Genomic DNA, 26756 nt, shown 5'->3' with positions numbered 1-26756 from the left:
GGTTGAGAGTCTGCCTGTCGATGCAGGGGACACGGGTTTGTGCCCCGGTCCGGGAAGATCCCACATACCGCGGAGCGGCTGGGCCCGTGAGCCATGGCCGCTGAGCCTGCGCGTCCGGAGCCTGTGCTCCACAACGGGAGAGGCCACAACAGTGAGAGGCCCGCGTACCGCAAAAAAAAAAAAAAAAAAAAGGCCATGGTCTCCCTCAAGTGTGTATGTGTGCATGTGTGCGTGCACGCATACATGTACATTCATACACATGCATGTGCACTGTGTGCATGCATGTGTGTGCATGTGCATCTGTATACCTGCATGCACACATGTGTGCGTGTTTGCATGGGTGTGTGTGCATTCATGTGCACACATATGCACGTGTGTTCACATGCATCTGTGTGTGTGTGTGTGTGTGTGTCTGTGTAAAAGGCCACACAACTCCCCGACTCCCTCTCTGGCGTCTCCACCCACTCTCTGCACACACACCTCTCCCCCCAAAGTGCCCGCGCCCAGCTCCTCACCGCCTCAGACCCTCCACTCAGGCCCTCACTGGCTGCACCCACCTGGAGTCAACTTCCACCTTGAACACACAGACTCATCAGGCTGAGCAGACCAGAGGAGGCACCGCCATGATGGAATGCAAAGCTAATCGCTGGAAGATGGCTCTGTTTATTTGCATGGCTCGCATTTGTCTCTGACCGTTTTATCCACCCCCTGAGCCAGCCGAACAGTTCTCAATCTATCCTGCCCGCACGGAGAGACCAGATTGGCAGCATGCACGTACATCCACAAAAGCCCAATATAGACTTCCAATTATCTTTTAATTTTGCTCGTGTCTTCATTTGTTCATTTCACTTTTTCCAAATGGACTGGAGGTAAAAAAGCTGTAATTTATGGACTTTGAAGTCAGCTGTCAGGAGCGTCGTGCTCACATGCCGGGTGGGATTAGACTTCAGGGTAGAGCCCGAACTCACTCCCAATCCAGCGGGGGAGCCGGCAGCCTCTTAGAGGCCCCAAAGTCCCCAGTCTCTCACTTCTGGTCTTCTGACTCCCTGTAGTAACTATATCTTCTTGATACAGAACTTGGGCATCTGGGGCCCGCTGAGCTGACTGTGAGCTCCGAAGTCTAGCTAGTTCCTAGAGATGGCAAATGCCTCACCTAGGAGTACACCTCTCATATGCAAATGAACCAGTCCAAATCCTTCCCCCTCCACCTCCTTTATAGGCTCTCACAAGGCTCTTATACCTCAGGGCCAGTGGTCCCCTACCCTAATCACTCCAGGACCAGAAGCGAGACAAATAAAGACAGCCCCCTGAAATTATTCAAGCTAGCCACTTCTAAGCCTACCCTACATTGCCCATCCTTTACCCTACCTTCCCATGAAAAACATAGTAAAGTCAGTGCTTCCCACTTTCCCTCCTTCCTCTGCCTCCTGATGACCCTGGTGCATCCTCATGTGGCCCTCATGTGTATAGCACAGGGTAGGGGCTTCCCTAGGGAACTGTAACAAGCTACCTTTCCAAGAGCAGTTATCTCCTGATCTGTTGGCCTCACCATACCTGAATAATAATAAAGCTTACATTTTATAACTATCTCAGGTGGCCGTGGTCACTGAGGACCAGAATGGAGGGCAGACAGCAGGAAGCCTCCTTTAATGAAGGTCTCCTCTGCTCTCAGCTGTTTCACAGGTGTTACTTCCACCCTCCAACAAAGGAAGTGTTAAGCCAGGATTCATATCAGTGTCACCTGACCCTCCACCCTCATACGCACAGCCTGCACCCAGCCCCAAGATCCAGTCTGGAGGTCTCATGCATTGTCACAGCTCTCACGTCCCCCTGTATTCCTCATCCCTTGCTATTTCCCTCTTCTTAGCCTTCCCTGTTCTGCCTACCAAGTACCCTCTCCACTCTCTTGTCCTGGCCTGGCACAGGGACTCCTGTTTCACTCTCCCCCAGACACCCTCACCTACGAGCATCATCAGACTTCACCACCTTGTTGCTAAGCATCTTCTTCCCCCAGCGTCAGCAGTCTCCATGGGTTCAGGCTCCATGGGTGTCTCTTAACCTAGGTCACTGCACCCCAGCACAGGGCCTGGTACATGGTAAACATCTGGTAAATAACTGTCCTATCAATCAATCAATCAATCAGTCTATGCCCCTTCTTTCTTTTATCAATATTCAATGCTAAACACCTCTTTCTGGAATCCTCTCCTGACCTCTCTTCTGATGCCCCTTGTTCCAGCCTCCCTGGCCATCGAGTAGTCTGGTTGTACTTTGTCAATAAGCACCTGTTGACCAATCACCTTTTTAATTTTTCCTTTGTGATACACTGACTTGATCGTATCTCAGATATATGCGCCATCTTCCAGATCTGGATGTAAGTCCTTCCCCAGGGCTGGGGCTGTGTCTTCTGCTCCCAGTGGCCCTTTCACTTTCTCCTGGTCACCCGGGGGCCTGGTTTGGCCACATCCAATACCCAGGGGCACAGTTCCAAATGGAAAGAGCGATTGTCTGACTCAAAGGCTTTAAGCTGCAGCTATAGGGAGGGTGCTCCAGGACACATGGAGCCTTTATTGGGTGGGAAGCAGCCCAGGAAAGGGGCTGAGACCCTGCTCCCTTGGTGGCATCTGAGAGGACAATGCCAGGTCCCAGCACTCAGGAGGGCATGCCACAGGTCTCCCTCTCTGAGGGTATGGGAGTCCCAAAGCTGCCCTTACTGCTGAAATGGTAGCTTGGCCCCTGGGAGGGGGGCAGTCCACTTCAGTCCCCAAAGCCCTGATTTCACCACTGGAAAAATCATTTTTATTCCCCTTTATAGCTCATCCTCTCCTTCCCAGAGGAAGACAAATGGGCCTTGCAGTTAGAGACACCTGGTTATAAATCAAGACTCAGCCACTGACAACCTCTGCTGACATTGGTGCATCCCTCTAAGCCTCGGTTTCCTCACCTGTAAAATGAGGGCGATGACAATACCCACCTTCCTGGATGACGGGGAAGGTAAGATTATTTCACTCATACAAAGTACCCAGGATCGATTCCCCTTTCCCCGCCACTCTCCTGGATGGTCTTGGGGGCAACTGCTCACCCACCCCCCAGGGGTGAAGAGGAATTCGTAGCAGACAAGTAATAAAACGGACTTACTTTCCATTCCTCTACCCCCTGGAATCTCCTGAGATGATTATTAAAAAGAGGATTTCCTGGAAGCCATCCCAAACCTACTGAATCATAAAATCTGGGGGCAGAGCTTGGAAATCTGCACGTCTAACGATAACTGTAAATCACTATTGTGACCGTGATGGAAAGTGAGAAAACCCGGCTGCGGGTCACCAGCAAGACAGGCAGAGAACGCCTGACTACTGGGGCAGTCTTACCTGTTGGGTGAATTCAAGTCTGTAAAATTCGGGAGTCTGGAAACAAAAGATAGAAGTCCCCATTTACAGGCAAATTGACATAACCTTGGAGCTGCCATAAAGTGGGGATGACAATTGTAGACCTCCCAAACGGGACAGTGAACAGTAGATGAGATGCATCCTGAGTGTCCACCCCCATCCTCCCCGCGGAAAGGCACACACATGTTGGCTTTCATCCCAAATTGCCTCAGGCCCCAGAGTTGAACTTACTTGGAGACTTTTAGAATCCAGCAGAGCAGTGTGTACTTTGAGCCGCAGCCCGTGTGATGAAGGCTAAAAGAGGCGCATAGAAGAACAACAGAACAAGAAGGAAATGATGATGCCGGAAGGAGGGAGGCACCCGGAAGGAGGCACAGGAGGCAGCCTTTGACCTGACCCAGATGTCTGGAGGAATGTGGACCAGCAAAGATGGGGGAAGGCAGCCTGAGCCCCAGCCCAGAGCCAGGTATGCACAGCAGTGATCAGGGGATGATTTTGGAAGGTAAACTAAGGCTGGAGCGTAGAGGGCTATGGACAGCATCATAAGGAATCACGATTTTCTCCTCAAGTCAAGGCTTCAGAGACATATTCCTCTGAATTCCTCTGTATTTCAGAGTGGTTTTTATTCTCATATTTAAAAGTTAAAGGCCGACATTTAGAAATCGAGAGGGATGGCATCACCACCTAGACTCTAAGTGACTCTGAAACAGTGGGACCAGGCGGTGCTGGGACCGCCCACCTGGCACCATCAGCCCCCATAGGTAACATGAGGCTGAAACCCCTGCCCTGGCATTTGGGGACCCCAGAAAGACCTCAGTCTGGGGAGGGGCAGAATTACACCTGTGCTTCCAAAGGTCCAACTGATGACAATTAATATGAGTCATCAGCCCTATGGCCTTTACACACATTAACCCATTTTGTTCTCACCACAACCTTATGAGATGCTGTTACCCCCAGTTTTCAGATGAAGAAACTGAGGCACAGAGAGGTGAAATCACTTGCCTAAGGTCACACAGCTGGTAAGTAGCAGAGCTGTGTGGCCTGGATCCAAAACCCACAGCACCGGTGAGATGAGCGGCGGGTGAGTCTCCCTTGGCCTCTCACCATATGAGGTTGTCTTGTTCAGAGGGTGAGGTTGTGCCCCATGTCTGTCCCCGATCTAGGTACTAATGCCATGTGTTTTCTCCAACTCCTCACAGGAAGGCCGGTTTTCTTAGTCAACTTATCAGGCAGGGAAGGAGGACAGAGTCATGCAGGAGCCGGGTCAGGTGGTTTGGCCGCAGTCCCCAGCTCAGCCTCGCCTGCTGCTGACTGCGGACCCCACCGTGGGGAACAACCAACCTCAACAGGAAGAAAACAGACCCGGGAGGTTCTCCTGCCACGCCTGCTGTGGCTCCACCTGCCCCACAAGTCACCACACCCAACCCTCCCAGCCCAGTGGATTTGCAAAAGAGAAAACAGAACACACACACAAATAAACAAATAATCACCAACCCCGTGCGTTTCCTGGCATCCGGTGACTGTTTGGTCAAGAGCTCCCTCCCTCTCTGTGTACCCGCTGGACACTCCTAACCCCCTCCAGCTGCTGCCGGCTCGGGTGGCTGATCACAAGCTCAGCCCCCAGGCAGGTGCCTCCCACTCCCAGGGAAAGGATCCAAGGAGGCCAGCAGCCGAGATCTGCCAGCCCTAAGCCCCACTGGCCACCCTCTGCCAGCTCAAAGTCACCTTTGCTACAACTCCTCTGCTGGCCAGCCGGTCAGACCAAGACCCCGTCCCTCTCAGCTCGGCAGGAACCAGGAACCACTCCCTACTGGGCAATCATTAATCGGATTCTTGACATTCCTCTGCCCCAGGTCGGCTTGGGAACATGCTCCCCAGAGGAGGAGGAGCAGAGACCCAGGGCTGCCATCTGGACATGCAGCTGGCGGGCAAGGTGGTGCTGTCTGCCGCTGCCCTGCTCCTGGCGACCGCAGCCTACAGGCTGTACAAGTCAAGGCCTGCCCAGGCCCCACCAGGGGGTGGGAACGCCAAGGCTGAGGCCAAGGAGGAGGCGGAAGGCTCCAGGCAGCCTGCCATCCAGGAGGCTGTTTCCGGGGCGCCACAGTGGGGCCTGAGACGCCGGAGGGGAAGCAAGGGGGCCGGAACATCGCTGGGCTGCAGCTGGGAGAATCCGGAGGGTTCCGGAGTCCTGGCGACAGGAGCGTCTCCTGCAGACTCGGAAGCCCGAGCGACTGGGAAACCCGAGAGGAAACGTGCTGGTGAGGAGCCGGGTGGGCAGTGCCCGGACTCTGGCCTGGCACCTCCTCGGGGCCGTGGCCAGGAAGCCGGAACAGCTGTTGGCGGTAAGCTGCCCCGTTGCCCCCATTGGTGCAGTGAACCCCAAAGCTCCCTAACTGGCCTCACTGCAGTGGACGGCAGCGGTGTGAGTGGTGAGCTTGCCCCATGGCAGGACAGCAGATCCCAGGAGCAGCTGGGGGCCGGGGAGCAGGAATCCGCCGACCGGTGCAGGGCGGCCCACACAGAATGCAAGAGTGACATGAACAAGAGCTGGGTCTTTACCCGTGTGACCGGGGTCCACAGGCCAGAGGCTGGGGCTCTCCGGGCTGCCTCGGACATGGGTCTGGCCCTGCGTCAGCAGGAGGGAGCCACCGAGGCCTCCTATACCTTCTTGTCTGTGGCCCGGGTTCGAGTGGAGGAGAATTTCATACCGGAGAAGATGGAGGGAACCAGGCCCAGGCTGAAGCGCAAGGTGTACGATTACTGTGTTGAATCCACCTGTCAGGCCACTTCCAGGGGCAGGCTGGCCCCCAGAACAGCAGCCCTGGTGGAGGCTCCACCCCCTGTGTCAGGGCCAGGCCCCCTGGGAGTCGGGGCAGCCTCGGGAGGCCAGGCCGATGGCAGAGTAGGTGGAGTGGGGACAGCCGCCCCCCCCCAGCCTGTGGTGTCACCCTCCGCACAAGGCTTCAGCAGGAAGCAGAGCCTCCTTCAGATTGTGGAGAACCCGGAGCTTCAGCTGCAGCTCGATGACTTTGGGGACCCTGCTGCATCGTGCCCAAACCAGAGCGCCCTGCCCACCAGCCCCATATCCCGGGGTTCTCTTGCGTCCAGCTCAGCTGGAAGCAGCGGGAAGCCCCACCTGCACTTTGTGGCTGGGGCCAATTTCTTTCACCTCCCGCTCACCCCTGGATCAGCCCCAGAAGTCCGCCTGGATCTGGGCAATTGTTACGAGGTGCTGGCCTTTGCCAAGAAGCAGAGCCTGGAGGCCCTGAAGGAAGCCGCCTACAAGGTGATGAGCGACAACTACCTCCAGGTCCTGCGCAGCCCGGACATCTACGGGTGCCTGAGTGGGGCAGAGCGGGAGCTGATCCTCCAGAGACGGCTCCGGGGCCGCAAGCACCTGGTGGTGGCCGACATGTGCCCCCAGGAAGACTCCAGTCGCCTCTGTTGCTATGACGACGAGCGGGATGTCTGGCACCCGCTGGCCCGTCTGCCCCCTGAGGCTGTGTCCCGGGACTGTGCCGTCTGTAGCCTCTTCAATTATCTCTTCATCGTGTCCGGTTGCCAGGGATTTGGGCACCAGCCCTCCAACCGCGTCTTCTGCTACAACCCGCTGACGGGCATCTGGAGTGAGGTGTGCCCTCTGAACCAGGCCCGCCCTCACTGCCGGCTGGTGGCCCTGGATGGACACCTGTACGCCATCGGGGGTGAGTGTCTGAACACGGTGGAATGCTACGACCCTCGCCTGGACCGCTGGACCTTTTCCCCACCGCTCCCCAGTGACACCTTTGCCCTGGCGCACACGGCCGCGGCGTGTGCCGGAGAGATCTTCGTCACCGGCGGCTCCCTGCGCTACCTGCTGCTCCGATTCTCGGCCCAGGAGCAGCGCTGGCGGGCCGGCCCCACCGGGGGCGGCAAGGACCGCACAGCCCAGATGGTGGCGGTCAAAGGCTTTCTCTATCGCTTTGACCTCAACCGCAGCCTGGGCATCAGCGTGTACCGCTGCAGCGCCAGCACCCGCCTCTGGTACGAGTGCGCCACGTATCGGACCCCTTACCCGGACACCTTCCAGTGTGCCGTGGTGGACGACCTCATCTACTGTGTGGGGCGCCAGCGCACCCTCCGCTTCCTGGCCGACTACGTCTCACCCAGGTTTGTGCCTGAGGAGCTACAGAGCTTCCCCTCCCCGCAGGGCACCCTCCTGCCCACCGTCCTGACCTTGCCCGGCCCTGATGTGCCCCAGACCAGGGTCTAGTGGCCCCTCTGCTGGGCCCCTTCCGCAAAACTAGAGGCAAAAACATCCCCTACCCATCATCCATGGGCCATTTGTGGGAGATCAGGTGGCCTGGGAATCTGGCCAGCAGGAGGTGAATTCCAGTCCTGTCTCCTCCACTGGCTGGACTTCTTAGCTGCCTCTTTGCCCCCATTGGGCTGCAGAAGCCCAGTGTGGAAATGGAACTCGAGACTGGTGCTCTGAGGCCCAGGATGCCCACGTCCGCAGGGATGACCATCACCTTGCTTGAGCTCTGAATGGGGGGCGGGTACCAGGACCCCAGCAAAGTTCAGGGGCACAACCTTATCACAGTCCTGGTTCCGGAGGCCAGTTGACCCCCAATGACCCCTCAAGCTGACCCTGCTGGATCTGGGCTAGACCTCCATAAGCCGCCAGGGCCTCTTCCTAAACATTGGCCACTGAGCCCCAACCTCCAAGATTCCCAGAAGCACCTGGGACACACAGGTGGGGAAAATGAAGGAGGTGGCTCCAGCAGGACCAGGAAGGAGCCCAGGAGAGCCCCAGGGGGCCCGGCCAGAGGGAGAGATGGTTGGAGAAGCAGAACAGCTGAAATTGGAACAGCCCACGGGAACTCTTGTCTGCAGAATAAATTGACCAAAGCCCACTTTAATTTTTCTCATTACCTGGAATTCTAGTATACTAGAAGGAGGAGAAACCTCCATTTTCAGCATCCATTTGTAAAGGCACATCTTCTTGCAGGGTTTACTGAGAATACAATTGATTCTGAATACGAGGTCTCAGGAGAGCGAGGAAAAAATATGATCCAAGGGCCACCGTCTGCTGGGCCCACTGTTATATGACCACTGCACTCTCTCCCCAGACCTCAGAACCCTTCACAATACAGCTCCCCATGCAACCCAGCCCTCACCTTGGAGCTGGGGGGGCAGTCACCACCAGTCAGCCCTTCCAGGTGGTGAGAGGTGATGGCATCCTTTGCCCTCCCTGTGCCTTGCGGTCACCTGGTCTGCCTCATCCGACAGGAGAGGACCGGGGCGGGGGGTGGGGGGCAGGTCCATGATGGAGCTGGGGAACTAGAAGGTTCTAGTGGTGCATTGGGAGACTGGGATCTCCTTTCATTTCATATCAGGTTTGGTAAATTCTCAAAGGGAAGAAACTCTCCAACCTCAGGAAGTTACCTTTCTTCCCAGAGGGAGGGGAGAGAGACTGGTCCAATCTATTACTGCAGCCCTGTTCCATCTCCAAAGGAGACACATATACAGAAAGGAAAGCAGCGATGCTCTTGGTCCCAGCCAGAAGCCAGGACGCTGGGACTACTTCTAAAGTGACAAGCTGCATGAGGAAAGAAGCAGAGAAGGGAGGTGCACCAGGGCAGGTCCCACAGGTGGGGAGCCAGGAATGCTCAGGCTTCAGCATCCCTATCTTAAAAATGGGAAGGACCATCCATGTCCTTCTCTGCCTGGGGGATAAAGGTGAGCACCTGGAGAAAGTTCTTCCCAGTTCCACAGGGTCCTGGCAGGAGCTTGTGTTCACTGCAGCTGTTGGGGGTGATCTGGGGTGGGGGATCTTTTTGGAAGATGCAGGATTGGAACAAAGAATGAGAGGAGGTTGGTACAGAGACGAAGCCTTTTCTTGGACCGTACAAGGCCACCTTCCCGATTCTAGGGCCTGGGAGGCGAAGCTGCTTAGTTTATTTCTAAGTTGGAGGCTGGGGAAGGGAAGATTGCTGGGACTATGGCTGGAGCCTGCGGCGGGTGACCTCCTCCCCAAACCCCTCCACCACAAAGGCCGTGCTCAAGCTCAGAGTCAACACTCAGGCATGAACCTCCAAGGGACCCAGGGGAATTGGAGATGTGATGCCAGGCAGGGAGAAGGGTTTGCTCAGAAGGAGAACCCCATCTGGGAGCTGGGGCAGGTAGAGCCAGATCCAGCCCCAGGGGCAGGTCTCCAGTAAGGAGCCCGGCAGAGGACAAGACCTCAGCCAAGCTGGGTAGGGTGTGGGGAAGGGCTCCAAGCCAAGGGTGAGCTAGGGATCACTCTGGAAAACTTCCAGAAGCCCATTGCATACATATGGCAGGGACTAGGGAAATGGATCAAGGGATAAGGCAGCAGAGCTTGTTCTAGATGGTGGATGTGGTCTTCCACCATGATGAGAGGGAGAGCTGAGACTTGAGCCTGGGTTCAGGTGCGCCACACCTCTTGTCTGCCTCCTATGGTCCCATGGCAGACATCACTAAGCAATCACCATGTCTTTTCTTGTTGAGCTCTTTCAATGGCCTCAGAACTCCTTCAGCATGGAGCCCCAGGCAGTCATTACTGATAGATTAGAGCTGTGCATTTCATATTCCTGGCCTGGGTCTCCAGAGCTGGGTTTAGGAACGAGAGTGGTTAGGGCTGTCGTGTTAGGGCAAGGTTCAGGGGGCCTGCAAAAACCACCTGGGGCCGTGATGGTCAGGGTTCATTTACAGACTGTTTAAGCCAAGCGCTCTTCCGGGTGTTGGAGATACAATACATCCCTGCCCTAATAGACCTCACATTCTAGCTGTAGAAAACAGGCAATTTTAGAAAACAAATACATAAACAAACAAATAGAACCCATGTTGCATACAGGCCATAGAGAAAGAGAAGGCAGGCAAGTGAGATCTTTCGATCAGGCTCCCTGATAAGAAGAGGCTGGGCAGAGCCCTGAGTGGAAATCTGGAAGATGCAGAGACCAAGACTGGCTCAGGGCCTGGGAAGGCTGTCTCTGCCTCCTGAATGACTTTGCCACACCAGCGGGGGAGGGCAGGAGTGCCTCCCAGGCACTCCGTCCTGCTGTGTGAAGAGGGCAGGAGTCCAGCTATTTGCTTTAGCCTTTCCTGTGAGGGAAGGAATCTCATTACACCAACATGTATGAAAGAGGGTCTTTAGATAGAGGTAAGCTACATTCCCAAGAGAGAAGCAGAGTTTGCACCTTTAAGGGTGAGAGTCAAAATAACACACAGACGCCACACCTGAATGTGTGGCTGGGTGTCAGTGAGCCCATATGACTCCATGGAATCAGAGTCTAGGATTTCCACTTGACCTTTTTAATAGCCTTGTCTGTTGCCCTGTAGCCCTCAGCCTCAGAGTGACCTGTGTGTCACTGGGCTTCTCCATGGGTCATCTGTTCCTGCTTTCCCAGTAAGAGTTCTTTCTTCTTTAGGAAAAAAAAAAAAAAAAACTTAAGTTTGTGTTGCTTTGCACATTAGGCCAACCATGCCATTATAGAACAAAAATTGGAAAATAGAGAAAGGTATAACAAATCTCCTCAGTTTCACCGACCAAAGACAGACCCCCCCACTGTGGTGTAGGTCCCTCTGGTCTGCTTTTCTTGTGCATGATTTTTGTTTGGCTTGATTTTTGCCTAGATGTGATTGTGCTGAATATACAATTCAGTTGCTTCCCTTTTTTACTTAGCTTTATAGAATAAGCGTTTTCCCGTGTTATTACAAACCCTTGGTAAACATCATTTCAATAGTTGCACAATATTCCATCCAGTGGACCTGCCATGGTTTATTTAAACATTCCCCCCTCCTTCAGGCCTGTAGATTTTTTTTTTCTGTTGGTTTCTTTTGCTATCATAAATAAAACGTCTTTTGTGTTCCTCTCTATCTGAGGCTTCCATCAATGTTTACAAGAGAAGCTCAGCCTCGGTTCTATCTGGAAGAACCAGGTTGTTGAAACAACCATAGAAACCACAGCAGTTGCCTGGGGCTAGGGCCTGGGCCCTGCTTTTACTGTAGGGCACAGAGCTGCCCTTGGAAATGATCAGCAAGAAAGGCAAGGCTGGAGGCCCTCCTGTCCTATGGGATTCCTGGAGCCAGGATGTAAGATAAGGACCCATGCTCTGCACACGCCAGGAACTGAGCCACATGCTTCCTACACCTCCCCTCATTTATCCCCACAATAAGCCCATTTTACAGGTGAGAAAACGGAGGCTTAGTGAGTTCAAGGAAACTTGCCTCTATGGCAAAGTCCAAAAGACCCTCAATTTCCTTAAAAGCATCCTTAAACCTGCCCTGCCCACTCTCAGCCCATTGCTATTTCCATTCCCCTACCATGAGATGCAGAGCCAAGGACTTGGCCTCAGCTGTCTCGTGGGCTGCCCCTAATCCCTGTCCATCCCCCACCAATCAATTATGCTCTATCTTTGAATTTGGAACTCCAAAGAAATTGTCTTAAGCTCTCTGATCTTCCATATCTGCAACGGTAAAGTGGCTTTGCCACTGCCAGCCTTGCGAGAATGTTATAAGAACTAACAAGAGAATATGTGTAAAGCACCTGGCTGCTCCAGTGGTGCTGGAGTGGCTGCTCCAAAAGTCAGTCTCAGAAGAAGCATCATCTTCTGCAGGGAGGGTGCTCTGAGCCACCTCAGGGGGAGGGACCTCTCCTACTCCCACTCCCCTTTCTCAGTGTCCTGGCCCCTGAGGAAGGAGGTTGTCTGGCATTTAAGCCCAAGAGGCCCCATCTTGTGTAACAAGGTGTAGGGATTGGGGGAGGATGCTCAAATTATGCATATTTTCGACCATCCAGGCTTTGAGACAAGCCTGTACAATCTTCTACCAGGGTGAGTGACTGGTTGGCATGAGGTTCCCAAGCTCAAAGCATTAAGCATTTCCCCAGGTCATCCGACAGCAGTGAAGAGCTTCAGAGGCTGCCCGGAGTCCCTGGAAACCCTGAGAAGGTGCAAGGTGGAGAGGGGCTCCTTCCCCTTGCAGATGGGGGGTCAGAGCCCCTCAGAGCACCTGGGAGGCCCATGCGCTGTGTCTGGCCTGCAGATATTCTGAGCCCCAGACGGGTGCCCGGCACTTCCCACCTTGGTCATCCTTACCTGGAAGGGCCCTGTGGCCCCAGGGTCACCCTCGGAGTCCCCTGAAGCTGCAGCTCCAGCCAGGAGGAATCCCCTAGGCAGATGGGAGACTGCGGTGGAGGAAGGGGGATGAAACACAAAGGGAGGAGGGGCCTCCAGGGAGCGGAGATGAGGAGAGAGGCAGCTGGGGAGCCAGAAGGAAGGATAGCCTGAAGGCGAGTCTCTACAAACAGCTGAGACTCAGGTTTTTTGAAAAGTGGGATGCGGGTCAAAATAAAACAAAATGAAAAAGCGATCGAGTCTCTGTCATGTTTCTGTGTGCAGGGAGGAGGGGAGACACGGATCTTACACCAGTAACAGTAACGACCACGTTCCCCACACCCGGCTCCGTGCAAACACTTAACCATCCTTCCCTCATCCAACCCTTCCTGAGACATCGCTGCCTGAAAGTGATTATCGTCATGACACGGGGGAGGAAATGGAGGCAAGATGCTTCACGAAAATTAAAAGTTACTACTTACTATCTATTCTAACATCTACCTTATCATTATTAAAAAACTCGGAGAAATTAATCATTGTCAATATGTTTATTGAGCGCTAATTGAGCGCCAGTAGGCACTGTGCTTATATGATCTCGTTTTATTCTCAAAACTACCTGGAAGGGCTTCCCTGGTGGCGCAGTGGTTGAGAGTCCGCCTGCCGATGCAGGGGACACGGGTTCGTGCCCCGGTCCAGGAAGATCCCACATGCCATGGAGCTGCTGGGCCCGTGAGCCATGGCCGCTGAGCCTGCGCGTCCGGAGCCTGTGCTCTGCAACAGGAGAGGCCACAACAGTGAGAGACCCGCGTACCGAAAAAAAAAACTACCTGGTAGATGACAAAACTGGCCAAATTCTTCCCTTCCCATCAACTTCTCCACCCTTGAATCTGGCAGTGGCATTGCTTTAACTAGCTTGGGCACTGGGTTTACTCTCTTGTGGTTCTTAGAAACCCTGACATTTCCACCATGTGCACAAGCCTGGGCTAGCCTGCTATACACACAGGACACACATGGCCCTCTTACCAGTCTCCCCAGTCCACAGCCAGACAAACACCCAAGCCACTGACCACCAGCTGACCACAGATGCCCAAGTGAGCCCAGCCAAGACCAGCAGACCACCTGACTGAACTCAGCCCAGAGTGCTGTGAATGAAAAATATTCCCTGCCATGTCAGTAAGCAAAGGATGTTGCAGCCATCCAGCCATCACATTACAGCCACCGCGAAGCTGAGCCCTGAGGGAACCCAGGATGGAGGCAGGATGCCCATCATCTAGCAGTCAACTGCTGCAAGCCACCCACGAGGGTGCACCCTGAGGAAATTTAGAGTGAGGAGCCCAGGATACTGGCCCCAGAGAGCTGAGGTGCGTATCACAGGAATAATTTCAATGAGCCCAGACTTTGCATTTTCCCATACACAGAAAAGTGCTAAATTTCTTAACTTGAGATATCTGGTTTTCCTTAATTAACAGTAATCTTTTGATGGTCCGACTATCTTGTTTTTGTTGCAAAACCCTATGTATCCTCTCCCGCCCCCTCGCTTGCCTCGTTGGAGCAGTCTCTCAGAGTTACCTGAGATACTGTGTCCCAGGCTTAAGTCCTCAGTTTTGTCCACTGAATAAAACATAACTCTCAACTTTTAGGTTGTGCATTTTTTTTCCAGTTGACATTGCCAGTCCACTGACTCATGAGCAAAATAGCAGGCTGTGGGTTTAAGCCACTACATTTTGGAGTGGTTTGGAACTCAGCAGTACACAAGCGATACAGCAGTCCTGTAATGTACGCACTATTATCACCACTTTATAGCAGAGGAAACTAAATTTCAAGAAAGTGAACTCACTTTCTCAGGATCATACTGAGAGAGAGGCTGAGACACCAACCCAGGTCTACCTAAACTCCAAATCCTGCATCATTCATCATTCAGCCATATGGTTCTGGTTCCATTTTAGCCAGAGCCAGGGCACTGGGGTCCCTCCTGGTGAAACTGCTAGGTGGTGTTTCAGGGGGCTCTGAGATGCTCTGGTTCTTTATGTCTCAGCAGAGAAAGAATTCAGCAAGAAGCAAAGTAATAGATAAGAAGTGATTTATTAGAATAGGATGCTTGTGAGGCTTATAAGCGGGCCGGTGAAATCTTCCCAGAAAGAGTAAGTCAGCTCCTTGAAAAATAACCACTAACACTTATTGATGGCCAGGCTCTGCTGTAAGCACTTGACTTGCAGTAATTCATTTATTTCTTAAAATAACCCTGTGTGTTAGATAAGCTACTATTTTGCAAATGAGGAAAATGAGGCTCAGAGAGTTTAAGTAACCTGCCCACAGCTGTGTAACCAACACATGATAGACCCTGTGATACCCCAGGGCCAGCTCAGTGTCATCAGGGGACAAATCAGCTATGAGGACGGGGAAGGCTTTGCCTCCTGCCCTCCTGCCCCCCAGCATGTTGGGCTCAAGGCCTTGACTGTCTTGCTCCCTGGATATTGTTCTCATGAGTGTCTCCAGGGTCTGGTCCAGGATCTCAGTGACACTTCACTGAAAGAAGGAATAAAAGTGGCAAGTGCCACTGTATGACACTGCCTGGCTTCCAGGCTGCTTGGACCCCTCTTGATCTTAGGGCCTAAACCCCTGCTGGTGTTTTTGTGGACTCCCCACAGCTTCCTGGTATGCGTTTGATCCCTGGGGTAAGGATTGGAAATCCAAAATCCTGAGGCCACTCACCAAAAACCATGGCCCTTCTCATCACTCAGAAGTTTAAACAGAGATTTCAAATCCATCATCATCCCATTTCCCAGATGAAATAAGTTAGGTTCAAACAGATCTTATAGCTGTGATGTCAATATTCATCTTTCAAGGACTTGACCATGTGGTCTCATCATCTCGGGTCCAGACACTCCCCACCCCTCAGTCGGGACACCCCACACTGCACACATAACCCCCCCCGCCACTTCTCATTCCACAGCTTCAGCCTGCAGGTCCACTGGCCCCAGTGAGTTCCCAGTGGGCAGTGAGGATGTCTTGTTTGCTTCCATCCTGGCACCGGCACAGAACAGCCACAGAGCTTGGCTCAGAAGAAGCTGAGTTGTGTCCTGGTTTGAAATGCACTGTCAGGTACTGTGGTTGGGTGTTCAGCACTGCCAGCCGGGTTGATTTCCTGTCTCCAAGGAGGACTGTTTCATACCTTCTGTCCTTTCCTTAAACACCCTCTGCATTGGCATGCAATATCAGGGCGCAGGGAGCCCCTCAGTTTTTATAGCACAGAGCACAATGGTTCTGTTGCAGCGGTCAGCACCTGTATGCAGCCCACGTGAGGGGCAGGCTGCACAGCCTGGCGAGGTACCGCCCCCGGGGAGGGCTTGACTGTCAGGAGGTGGTGTACAAAGGAAACCATAAACAAGACCAAAAGACAACCCTCAGAATGGGAGAAAATATTTGCAAATGAAGCAACTGACAAATGATTAATCTCCAAAATTTACAAGCAGCTCATGCAGCTCAATAACAAAAAAACAAACAACCGGGCTTCCCTGGTGGCGCAGTGGTTGAGAGTCCGCCTGCCGATGCAGGGGACACGGGTTCATGCCCCGGTCTGGGAAGATCCCACATGCCGCGGAGCGGCTGGGTCCGTGAGCCATGGCCGCTGAGCCTGCGCATCCGGAGCCTGTGCTCCGCAACGGGAGAGGCCACAGCATTGAGAAGCCCGCGTACTGCCAAAAAAAAAAAACAAACAACCTGATCCAAAAATGGGCAGAAGACCTAAATAGACATTTCTCCAAAAAAGACATACAGACTGCCAACAAACACATGAAAGAACGCTCAACATCATTAATCATTAGAGAAATGCAAATCAAAACTACAATGAGATATCATCTCACACCGGTCAGAATGGGCATCATCAAAAAATCTAGAAACAATAAATGCTGGAGAGGGTGTGGAGAAAAGGGAACGCTCTTGCACTGTTGGTGAGAATGTAAATTGATACAGCCACTATGGAGATCAGTATGGATGTTCCTTAAAAAACTACAAACAGAACTACCATACGACCCAGCAATCCCACTACTGGGCATATACCTTGAGAAAACCATAATTCAAAAAGTCATGAACCAAAATGTTCATTGCAGCTCTATTTACAATAGCCAGGAGATGGAAGCAACCTAAGTGTCCATCAACAGATGAATGGATAAAGAAGATGTGGCACATATATACAACGGAATATTACTCATCCATAAAAAGAAATGAAATTGAGTTATTTGTAGTGAGGTGGTTGGACCTAGAGTCTGTCATACAGAGTGAAGTAAGTCAGAAAGAGAAAAACAAATACTGTATGCTAACACATATATATGGAATCTAAGAAAAAAAAAAAAGGTCATGAAAAACCTAGGGGTAAGACAGGAATAAAGACACAGACCTACTAGAGAATGGACTTGAGGATATGGGGAAGGGGAAGGGTAAGCTGGGACGAAGTGAGAGAGTGGCATGGACATATATACACTACCAAATGTAAAATAGATAGCTAGTGGGAAGCAGCCGCATAGCACGGGGAGATCAACTCGGGGCTTTGTGACCACCTAGAGGGGTGGGATAGGGAGGGTGGGAGGGAGGGAGATGCAAGAGGGAGGAGATATGGGAACATATGTATAAGTATAACTGATTCACTTTGTTATAAAGCAGAAACTAACACACCATTGTAAAGCAATTATACTCCAATAAAGATGTTTAAAAAAAAAATAAAAACTTAAAAAAAAAAAGAATCCGGACTCCCTCCGCCTCCCGGTGGAAAACTCAGGCTCAGGCTCTGCACGGGCTCCATGATAACATCCCTCGACAAAGTCACTCCAGTCCTCTCTGCTGATATTCCCACCTGCTCCTCGCTCCTTCCAGAGACCGTAGAGGAGGCGCACCCTCCTTCCCCCTCAAGCCCACCCCCTCTTACCTTCTTTAGGACTTCACACCACGGACAGCCCTTCCCCAGCACCAACAACCTCCCCTATTTCAAATGAAAAAGCCACTTTCACATGATTTGCCTGATAGTGCAATAAATAAAAAGCCTGAATACACTTTAGAAGGTTAAAAACACTACCCAAATATAATGTGTCTTGATTTGTAATGAGTGTCGAGGTGCTGTGGCATCTCTGCGTTCTTGAAAACAGTTCATCCTCTGAAGGTTTGTGACTGTTTCTCCTGCAATCATGTTTATACCACCACATTTAACAATCTTGACTTTGTAGAAAATAGGAGGGTTAGCTGATAACTCGCCCTCAATTTGGATGGTAACAAATCCTGAGTGAACTCTTTAAAAAAAACAAAACAAAACAATAAAATCTTCTCTTACAGAATACTTTCCATCTTATTTGAAGGAAAGGAGCCAAACTGTTGGACTGTACATAGAACCGGTTAAACCCATACCTGGTATCTTTCAGCCTCTTGATTTCACTTCCCACGCCGGGTCTCTGTCCCCTGGACCACACAGTGGGGTGGGTGATGGGGAATGACTACCAAGCAGGGCAACATCAGCCTCAAGAAAACCCAGGGAGGTAATGTCTTTAAGTTGTCTTTTCAAAAATACATTTCTTTATTGGGGTAAAATACACAAGACACAAATTTACCATCATAACCACATGAAGATGTACAATTCGGTGGTTTTAAGTACATTCTTAACGTTGTGTGGCTATGTTTTATCTGGTTACAAAAGATATACAAACATTTATTGTAGAATATATGATTGGGAAAATACAGAGAAGCCCAAAGAAGACAGAAGAAATCACTCCCACTCCAAAATAATCAGTTATTGTTTTTGACATCTTTATTTCCAGTGTCCTGTTACCCATAGTTTTAAAAATTAAAAATGGGACCTTACTCTGTACTTGCTGTGTAACCGACCTTTACTCCCATCAGAATATTGTGACTACTCTCAAGTTTGAAGAATGTATCACTGGATTTCTTTTTATTGTGATAAAATACACATAACATATAATTGACCATTTTAGCCATTTTTTAAAGTGTACGGTTCAGAGGCAGTAAGTACGTTTGTTGCAAGCATCACCACCTTCCACCTCCTGAACTTCTTCGTCGCCCTAAACTGAAACTCCTTGCTCATTAAACCCTAACTCCCCATTCCCGGCTCCCCACCTGCACCCTTGGTAAGTAAAAGTTGTCTTTAACTTTGGAAAACAATCCCTTACAAGAATAAGGAAGTTCTCTGCTCCATCAGCACGGATCATTGGCAATGTGCCTTAAGCACAAAAACACACTGGGTTTCATTCATTCTGGAAAATTCCACAAACTACACAGAGCCCAGCTCAGCAGGATGCTTTGGGGCAAAAGAATAAAAAGCTTATTTCTCAAAGACGTTTTGGCTCCTTCCTCATTTCCATGGGGAAAGACAAAGGGAAAAATAACCTCTCTGTTCTCTATGATCTTCCTCCATCCTCACACTAAACTCATTACTTTTGGTGATTTAACAAAATATAGTTGGGGAAAGCTCGAGGAATAAAACATGTTAACGATTGTGTTATGTTGTGGATCCTAATTATGCAATCGTGTGCCCTTATGATGGATGTTTATTAAATGCCCACTCCCTGCAAGGTGCTGCAGTGCTGACTGTGAACAGGTTGGGTGCATTCTCCTGGGGAAGCCAGGAACACACAGGTGAACAACTATATAGGATAAAGGCAGGTGGGCGTAAGCTCAGTGCAGGAAATGAATGGAGTGTGATGGAGAGGGACAGGAGGGACGTGGTTCATTGTGCTCAAGGTGGCTTCTCGGAGGAGGTGGCAATGAAGTTGGGATACGAAAGATGAGAAGGACTTGGCCTAGAGGAAGAGAGACAGAGGAGGAGAGCAAGGGCAAGAGGAGGGACCGCCAAGAGAAAGGGCCCTTTGTCCTAGGCCAAGCAAAGGCCAGTGTGGCTGGGGAGGTGGCAGGAGGCGGGGCAGCCAGGTCACACGGGACAACGTCAACTGTCGGCTGGAATGAGAAGTGTGGATTTTATTCTCAGCCCAATAAGAAACCTTCAGACGATTTTTTGTTTTGCTTGTCAGTACACTTTTGATTTCAGGAGAGTTTTTAGAACGTAAAGTTGCAAGGATAATACAGAGAATCCCCATATACCCACTATTGTTAAGATCGTACATGAATACGATACTTTTGTCACAGCTAAGGAACCAGCACTGATACATTGTCATTAACATAAGTCTATACTTTATTCAGATTTCCTATATTTTTTCTTGATGTCTTCTTTCTTTTCCAGGCTTCCATCCAAGATGCTACATTAGTTTTTTTTCTTTTTTTTTAATTGAAGTATAGTTGATTTACAATGTTGTGTTAATTTCTGCTGTACAGCAAAGAGATTCAGTTATACATATATATACATTCTTTTTTATATTATTTTCCATTATGGTTTATCCCAGCATATTGAATATAGTTCCCTGTGCTCTACAGTAGGACCTTGTTGTTTATCCATTCTCTATATAATAGTTTGCATCTGCTAATCCCAAACTCCCAATCCAACCCTCCCCCACCCCTTGGCAACCACAAGTCTGTTCTTTATGTCTTTGAGCCTGTTTCTGTTTCATAGATAGGTTCATTTTTGTCATATTTTAGATTCCATATATAAGTGATATCATATGGTATTTGTCCTTCTCTTTCTGACTTACTTCACTTAGTATGATAATCTCTAGGTCCATCCATGTTGTTGCAAATGGCATTATTTCATTCTTTTTTTATGGCTGAGTAGTATTCCATTGTATATATGTACTACATCTTCTTTATCCATTCATCTGTCAATGGAAATTTAGGTTGTTTCCATGTCTTGGCTATTGTGAATAGTGCTGCCATGAACATAGGGGTGCATAAGATGCTACATTACTTTTAGCTGGCATGTCTCCTGAGGCTCCTCTGAGTTGTGACGGTTTTCCAGACCTTCCTTCTTTTGTGTGACCTTGACAGTTTCGAGGAGTACTGGTCAGGTATTTTGTAGACTGTCCTTCAGTTTGGTTTTGTCTGACGTTTTTCTCATGGGTTATGGGTTACTCGCCTGGGGTTTGGGTCATGGGAGGAAGACCACAGAGGTAAAACCCCACTTGCATTACATCATATCAAGGGTACCTGCAATCAACATACTGATCACTGTTGATGTTGACCTTGACCACCTGGTTGAGGTAGCATCTGTCCAGTTTCTCTGCTGTAAAGTTTCTCTCTTTTCCCTCTTTCCGTATTCTGCTCTTCAGAAGGAGTCACTGTGTGCAGCCCACATTCACAGGATGGGAAGCTATACTCCACCTCCTTTATGGGGGAGTAGCTCCATAAATTATTTGGAATTCTTCCATATGGGACGTTTGTTTCTTCTTCCCCATTTATTTACTTATTCAATTATCTACATCAGTATAGACCCGTAGATACTTACTTTGTACTTTGGGTTATATTCGAATACTATGTTGTTTATTTTCTTGCACAGATTATTCCAGCTTTGGCTACTAGGAGCTCTTTCAGCTGACTCCTGTGTCCCTTTGACGTAAACCCATCATTTTGTTTCTTGAACATTTCCTTATTTTCTGTCACTACAAGATGCTTCAGGCACATCTTATATATTCCCTGCCCAGTCCTAGAATCCACCATTTCTCCAAGGAGCCTTAGTTCCTTTACTAGAGAATGGCGTTAGAAGCCAAGGTCTGGACACTGGGTCATAGAGGTTTTTAGGCACAAGGGTGGCATTAGCTGATTTCCATTCTAAATGAGTTCCTCTGGATGCTGTGGAAAGCATGTTGGTGGGTGGCCAGAGAGGAAACTGTGATACCAGTTAGGAGGACATCACAGTCATTCAGGTGAGAGGTGTGGAGACCCACTTGGAAGAAGCCTTCTCGGGCTTCCTTTATCTCACTGAAAGAAAAACTTCTAAGAATGAAACTATCATAAATTCCCTTCTCTGAGGGAGTTTTATGGCCATGAAAAAGATGGACGAGATCACTCTCTCCTGCATAAACAAATATTATCACAAATTTTCTTATTTCCTATTTGTTCCCCTAGAAACTCATTTGTTCTTCCCATAGAAGCCTCTTCTCTTTCCCAAACTTTAGCTATTGGGGGAACTACTTCTTTTGTGAGCTCCCATCTACACATGAATAAATTTGGGGTTTTTTTCCTCCTGTTAATCTATCTTTTGTCAGTTTAATTTGTATGTTCCCAGGTACTGAGCCTAAGAGGTTTTTCTTCCCTGATAGAGACAGTGGCCTGAGCTACACAAGGACACAAGGTTAGCTAGAGATGAGTTCATGTGATGGCAATATACCCACCAGATTGTTCCTCTGCCCAGCCTCCTTTAGCTCCCAGCCCAGCCTACTTTACCCCTCAACCCTTCCAAAATATTCCCTTTCTCTTCTCTTTTCCTGAATTGATTTCTGTTGTTTGCAACCAGGAACCCTAACTCAGAGAATCTAGTAACTTTCCACCTTGACTTCTACAGTGGACTCGTACAAGACATCATTTCACCATCTTCCAACTCTCACACAGAGCCCAGCATGTGCTTGTTGAGGCCAGATTTGTGCTACTCAGTAAACAAAACAGTTGGCTGTGCCATGAGGCACCATCGACAGACCTATGGGGTGCAACTTGGTACCCCACTTAAGAAAATGAACTGTTTGCAAGTCATTTTCCCACATTCATTTGCATGGAAACAATTAGTATGCTAATTAAAATTGAGTCTTATCTGTTCATTAAAGGAAGCCCAGCAGGACCTCCAGTTGGCAAGATGGGGTTGGCAGAAATTTGGAGGTTCTCTGGTACTAGAAAAGAAGGCATCTTCATTCCCCATCAAATGTTTAATAATTCAGGTGACTGCAGAATTTGGCTGACCCTCCATTCAGGCTCAAAATAGCAAGCTTGGCAAGCACTGGTCCATCCACATCCACATCCCAACTCAAATGAGTGAGAATTTGTAATCCTTCTCCCAGCCTGGCCTGGCTGGACTGTGCCTTGCTTCATAAAGGAAAGGTTTGTTGCTCAAATTAATAGTACAAACAAGATTTTAGAGGGGAATGCTTAACCTACTTAAGAGAACACACTGTTTTCAAGCAATTAGTACTATTTGCACACAGTGAATGAGCTAATTGCAGATAAACCTTATTTCTGCTTTGAAGAGGGATCCAGCAGGACCAGTACTTGGCAATACTTGGCCAACAGTTAGTATCACCACATGTTCCTGAAAGGAAAAATGTCACAATTCACTGAAAACAGTCTCCTATATTCAGATTCCTAAGTCATTCTCAGTAATAGTCACCAAGCCTTAATGTCAGCATCTACAAAGTGGGGGTGATACCTATTCATAGGGTTGTTGTGAGGAGTTACTGGGTGCATGTATTCCCATAAATAGCAGCTAAATTCACTCTGGCCTTCCCCCAAATTTGGTCAAATGAGCAGACAGATTATGGGCTCAGCTGCTGATGGGGACTACCAGGCAACCTGCTGACTCTTGATTCAGCAGCCATTGTATTTATGGGATGAAACATCATCAGCCTTCCATCTGGGCTCTACTACCAACCAACTGGGCAACTTGGGACCAAACCTATCTCCTCTGTCAAATGAGGTAGATGAATTAGCTTTGTGGTTTTAAACTTAAAAAAAAAAATGTCTTTGCTTGCTTATATTCTGTCAGAGAAGAAAAACTTCCTCTATCTTCTTAGGGGTGTGCCTGAGGACCTGCAAATTAAACTAACAAAAGACATTAATAGAAGGAAAGGCACACCATTTTTATTATTTTATATGTGCATGGGAGTTCACAGAAAAGAACAGAAACTCAAAGAAGCAGTTAGACTCAGGGGAGTTAATACTCTTTTAACAAGGAAAGAGGGTTTGGTCTTCAAGGGACAATGAATTATGGGAAAGGGACTAGGAAATATGTGGGGGGAACTAATGGAAAATAAGGGTTATTTTAATAAGGTCTGTTTACGAGAATTTATCTCGGTGTCCATTATCCATCTTTGATATGAGTTCCTCTTCTCTCCCTGGTACTGGAGAAGGGGAGATCTTCCTCAAAGGGAAGTTTATGCCCTGCTTTTAGGCAGATAAGGGGAAGGCAGAGAATTCTTCTTGCATCTGGTGATTCTCAATTGCCTTCAATGCAAAATAATCCCATGTCAACGTGGCATATTTTGGGATGGCATGTTCTGATCCCCTTCAGTCCCAAGTGGAACCATAACAAGGATAGACCAGGATGGAGTCTTACTGAGTTGAGAGGATCCAGCCCAGAGAGTCCGCTGGCTGAGCTCTCTTGACCATGGGACCTTGAAGCCAGGGGGACCTCTGAGAACCCCGATGGAAAAACATTCCTCTCCTCCTTCATTCATTCCATGAATATTTACTGAGTACCCTCCACATGCTAGATACTGTCTTAGGCATTACAAATAAATCAATAGGTAAAGGAACAGGATGATTTCAGATGGTGAGAATTGCTATGAAGCCAATAAAATAGGAGGATGTGAAAGAGAGGGTCTTCCTCTGCATTTTCTGAGGAAAGGATTTGAACACAAACAAGTTCTTTAAACAGGTAATTCCCGGAAATGTCGATAGGGGAGGGTGCAATCAATCAAGGAAGGGAAGAAAATCAGTAAGGGGGTTGCATGGAGCTCAATCCTATTGGAGAACTCAGGGAGCCATTCAGGGCACACCTCAGCATTATCCCACCTGAAGGGAGAGGGGACTGGGGTATTTATCCACCAACTCCTATCAGTCACTGTTTGGGGGCTGCTCTTGGGGAAGAAGGCAGGGGGCAGTAATTCCCCGACATTTCCACACTGCACATGGGCAGTGCCACTCTGGCACCCCGAGAAAGCCCTCAGGCAGCCGAAGGAGCTGGCAGTTGGAAGTCAGACCAGCACACAGTGAAATGGCTAAAACTAAGGGGCTGTATGCAGGGGAGCCATGGTGTCCCTGCAGGGAGCAGGAGGGGAGTAGCTGCTCAGTGGTTTTTCAACCACTAATTTCACTAGAATTTTTTCTTGGGGGTCGGGGTGAGGGTGAGCCATTATATTCTAACTATATTCTATTTCTTTCAAAGAAATGTCAAATTTACAGAAGAGTTGCAAGAATAGTACAAAACCTTTTTTCCCTGACTTTTTTCTAGAATAGCTTGGTGACAGGATGCTTCATCACTCCCAAATTCTTTAGTACTTATTTATTCCCTGCGAACAAGGACATTCTCCTACATAACCATAATACAACTACCAAAATCAGAAAATTAATATTGATACATTACAACCATCTGACTCACAAAGCCCAGTTGTCTCAGTAATGTCCTTTACGGCAGAGTGATCTAATCAGGATCCCACATCACTGAAGCTCTCTTCTGTGGACCATCCCTCTGTTTTTCACAACCTTGACCCTTTTGACAATTACAAGTCAGCTATTTTGGAGAATGCCCCTCAATTTGGGTTTGTCCAATGTTTCCCCATAGTTAGATTTAAGGTATGCATTTTGGCAGGAATGTCACAAAAGTGCTGCTGTGTTTTTCTCATTGCATCTTATCAAGTGGTACACAGTTTTGATTTGTCTCATTACTGGTGATTTCGTCATGTGATTAAGGTGGCAGCTGCCAAATTTCTCCATATAAAGTTACTATTTTTCCCTTTGTAATTAATCAGTATGTTGTGACAAGGTACTTTGAGACTATGTAAGTATCTTGTTCTTCATCAAACATTCACCCACTAGTTTTTACATCCATTGATATTTCTTGGCAGAATTTATTACTATGACGGTTGCCAAAAGGTGACCTTCTAATGACATCATTCCTTCTACATTTATTAGTTGGCTTTCTATGGTAAGACCTTTCTCTTCTCCCCACTTATTTATTCATTCACTTATTTATATCAATATAGACTCATGGATTCCTGTTTTTTCCAGTGGATTACAATCTGTCACTAACAGCATTTATTCTGATGCACAAATTGTCCCAAATCTGTCCAATGGGAGCCCCCTCAAGCTAACATCTATGTCCTTTTTGACATTTTCTCATCCTACTTTGAGCAGTCCCTTACTTCCTACCCCAAAAAGACACTCTAGCTTATCTTGTACTTTCTCTGCTCCAGCTTGGAGTCAGCCATTTCCTCAAGGACGCCTTATTCCTTTTAGAGGAGAAAGGTATTTCGAAACCAAGATCTGGGTGTTAAGGGTGTTTATTGCTTTGGGGTGTTGGTGCTTCTGGACCCTCTCAGTGACCACATGTGTTTATTCCTGTACCTACTTTTTCATCTACCTCTATCTATGGAAAACATGAGTTCACACTGATACCTCCAATTCCAATCCAATCCCACAGAGTTTATTCCAGTTTTTCTCCCTTTCCACATTCGTAACCCCTCAGGCAATGAGAAATCTGGCTCCCATTATCTTCAATATAGTTAATGATCAGATCAATTCCCCTCGAGTAATAATCTCCCATTGCCACTATTGTCATCCATGCAGTCACCCTCTTCATCCTGCCAGGGCATTGTTGCCCCATGCCAAGCCCCTCTCCAAACCCTCCCCCATGCAAACACCCTCTTCTCTCTGCTCCGACTCCAACACCTCCCTGAGCTGCCAGACCACAAGCCCCTTGTCCCCCATTACAGACGTCTACCTTGCTTTTCCCAACCTGATAGCTTTTGGACTCCATTATTTAGGAGGGCAGATAGGAAAGAAGGAAGGCGTGAACTGGAATTCTAATTCTGACAATGCAGCCTGTCTTAGGTTGGATTCTCTAGAAGTAGCGCCTGAGAGCAGAATGCATATATATGTGATTTACTGAGGAAATGCTCTCAGAAGAAATTAGCAAGGTAGTAAGAGAAGCATGAGGGAGAAAAGAAAACGAGCCACACAAAAGAAGAGAAGGTCACAGTGTGATCAATTCACAGAAGCAGCACAGGACCTGGGGATGAGCAACCTCATCATGAAAGGGATCCGAGGGGATCTTGGTGGAGCAGCAATGGCCTCTACTACACATCCATTTTCTCTTACTTTAAAGGAAACCAAGATTTCCATTCTGGACACACTAGGAATGTGTGACAAAGGTCAGCAAAGTTTTCTCTAAAGCGCCCAGATCATAAACATTTTAGGTTTTGAAGGCTATAGAATTTCTATCATAATTACTTAACTATTTTTTCTAGCTCTCAAGCCAGCATAGAAAATATGTAAATGAATGGGTGTGGTTGTGTCCCTATAAAATCAGGTAGAGGGCCATATTTTGCCCTCGGGTCATAGTTTGTGGATCCCTGCACCCTCTCTTGCCAAGCTATGAGTCCAA

The 26756-nt window shown here is 48.9% G+C and overlaps 1 protein-coding gene across 1 annotated transcript; it reads left to right on the top strand.

Moving 5' to 3' along the window:
• Nucleotides 1–5250: 5250 nt before the first annotated feature.
• KLHDC7A (kelch domain containing 7A) lies at nt 5251–12928 on the top strand (the record flags this gene model as incomplete). The annotated part of the gene is made up of 1 exon (XM_081225856.1): nt 5251–12928. One exon carries the CDS (start codon nt 5251–5253, stop codon nt 7633–7635), a length of 2385 nt encoding a protein of 794 aa, XP_081081982.1. The 3' UTR covers nt 7636–12928.
• Nucleotides 12929–26756: the final 13828 nt, after the last annotated feature.

The sequence above is a fragment of the Mesoplodon bidens genome (assembly GCF_964165515.1).
Source record: "Mesoplodon bidens genome assembly, chromosome: 2".
Taxonomy (NCBI): Eukaryota; Metazoa; Chordata; class Mammalia; order Artiodactyla; family Ziphiidae; genus Mesoplodon; species Mesoplodon bidens.
This window is presented reverse-complemented; position numbering and strand designations above follow the sequence as displayed.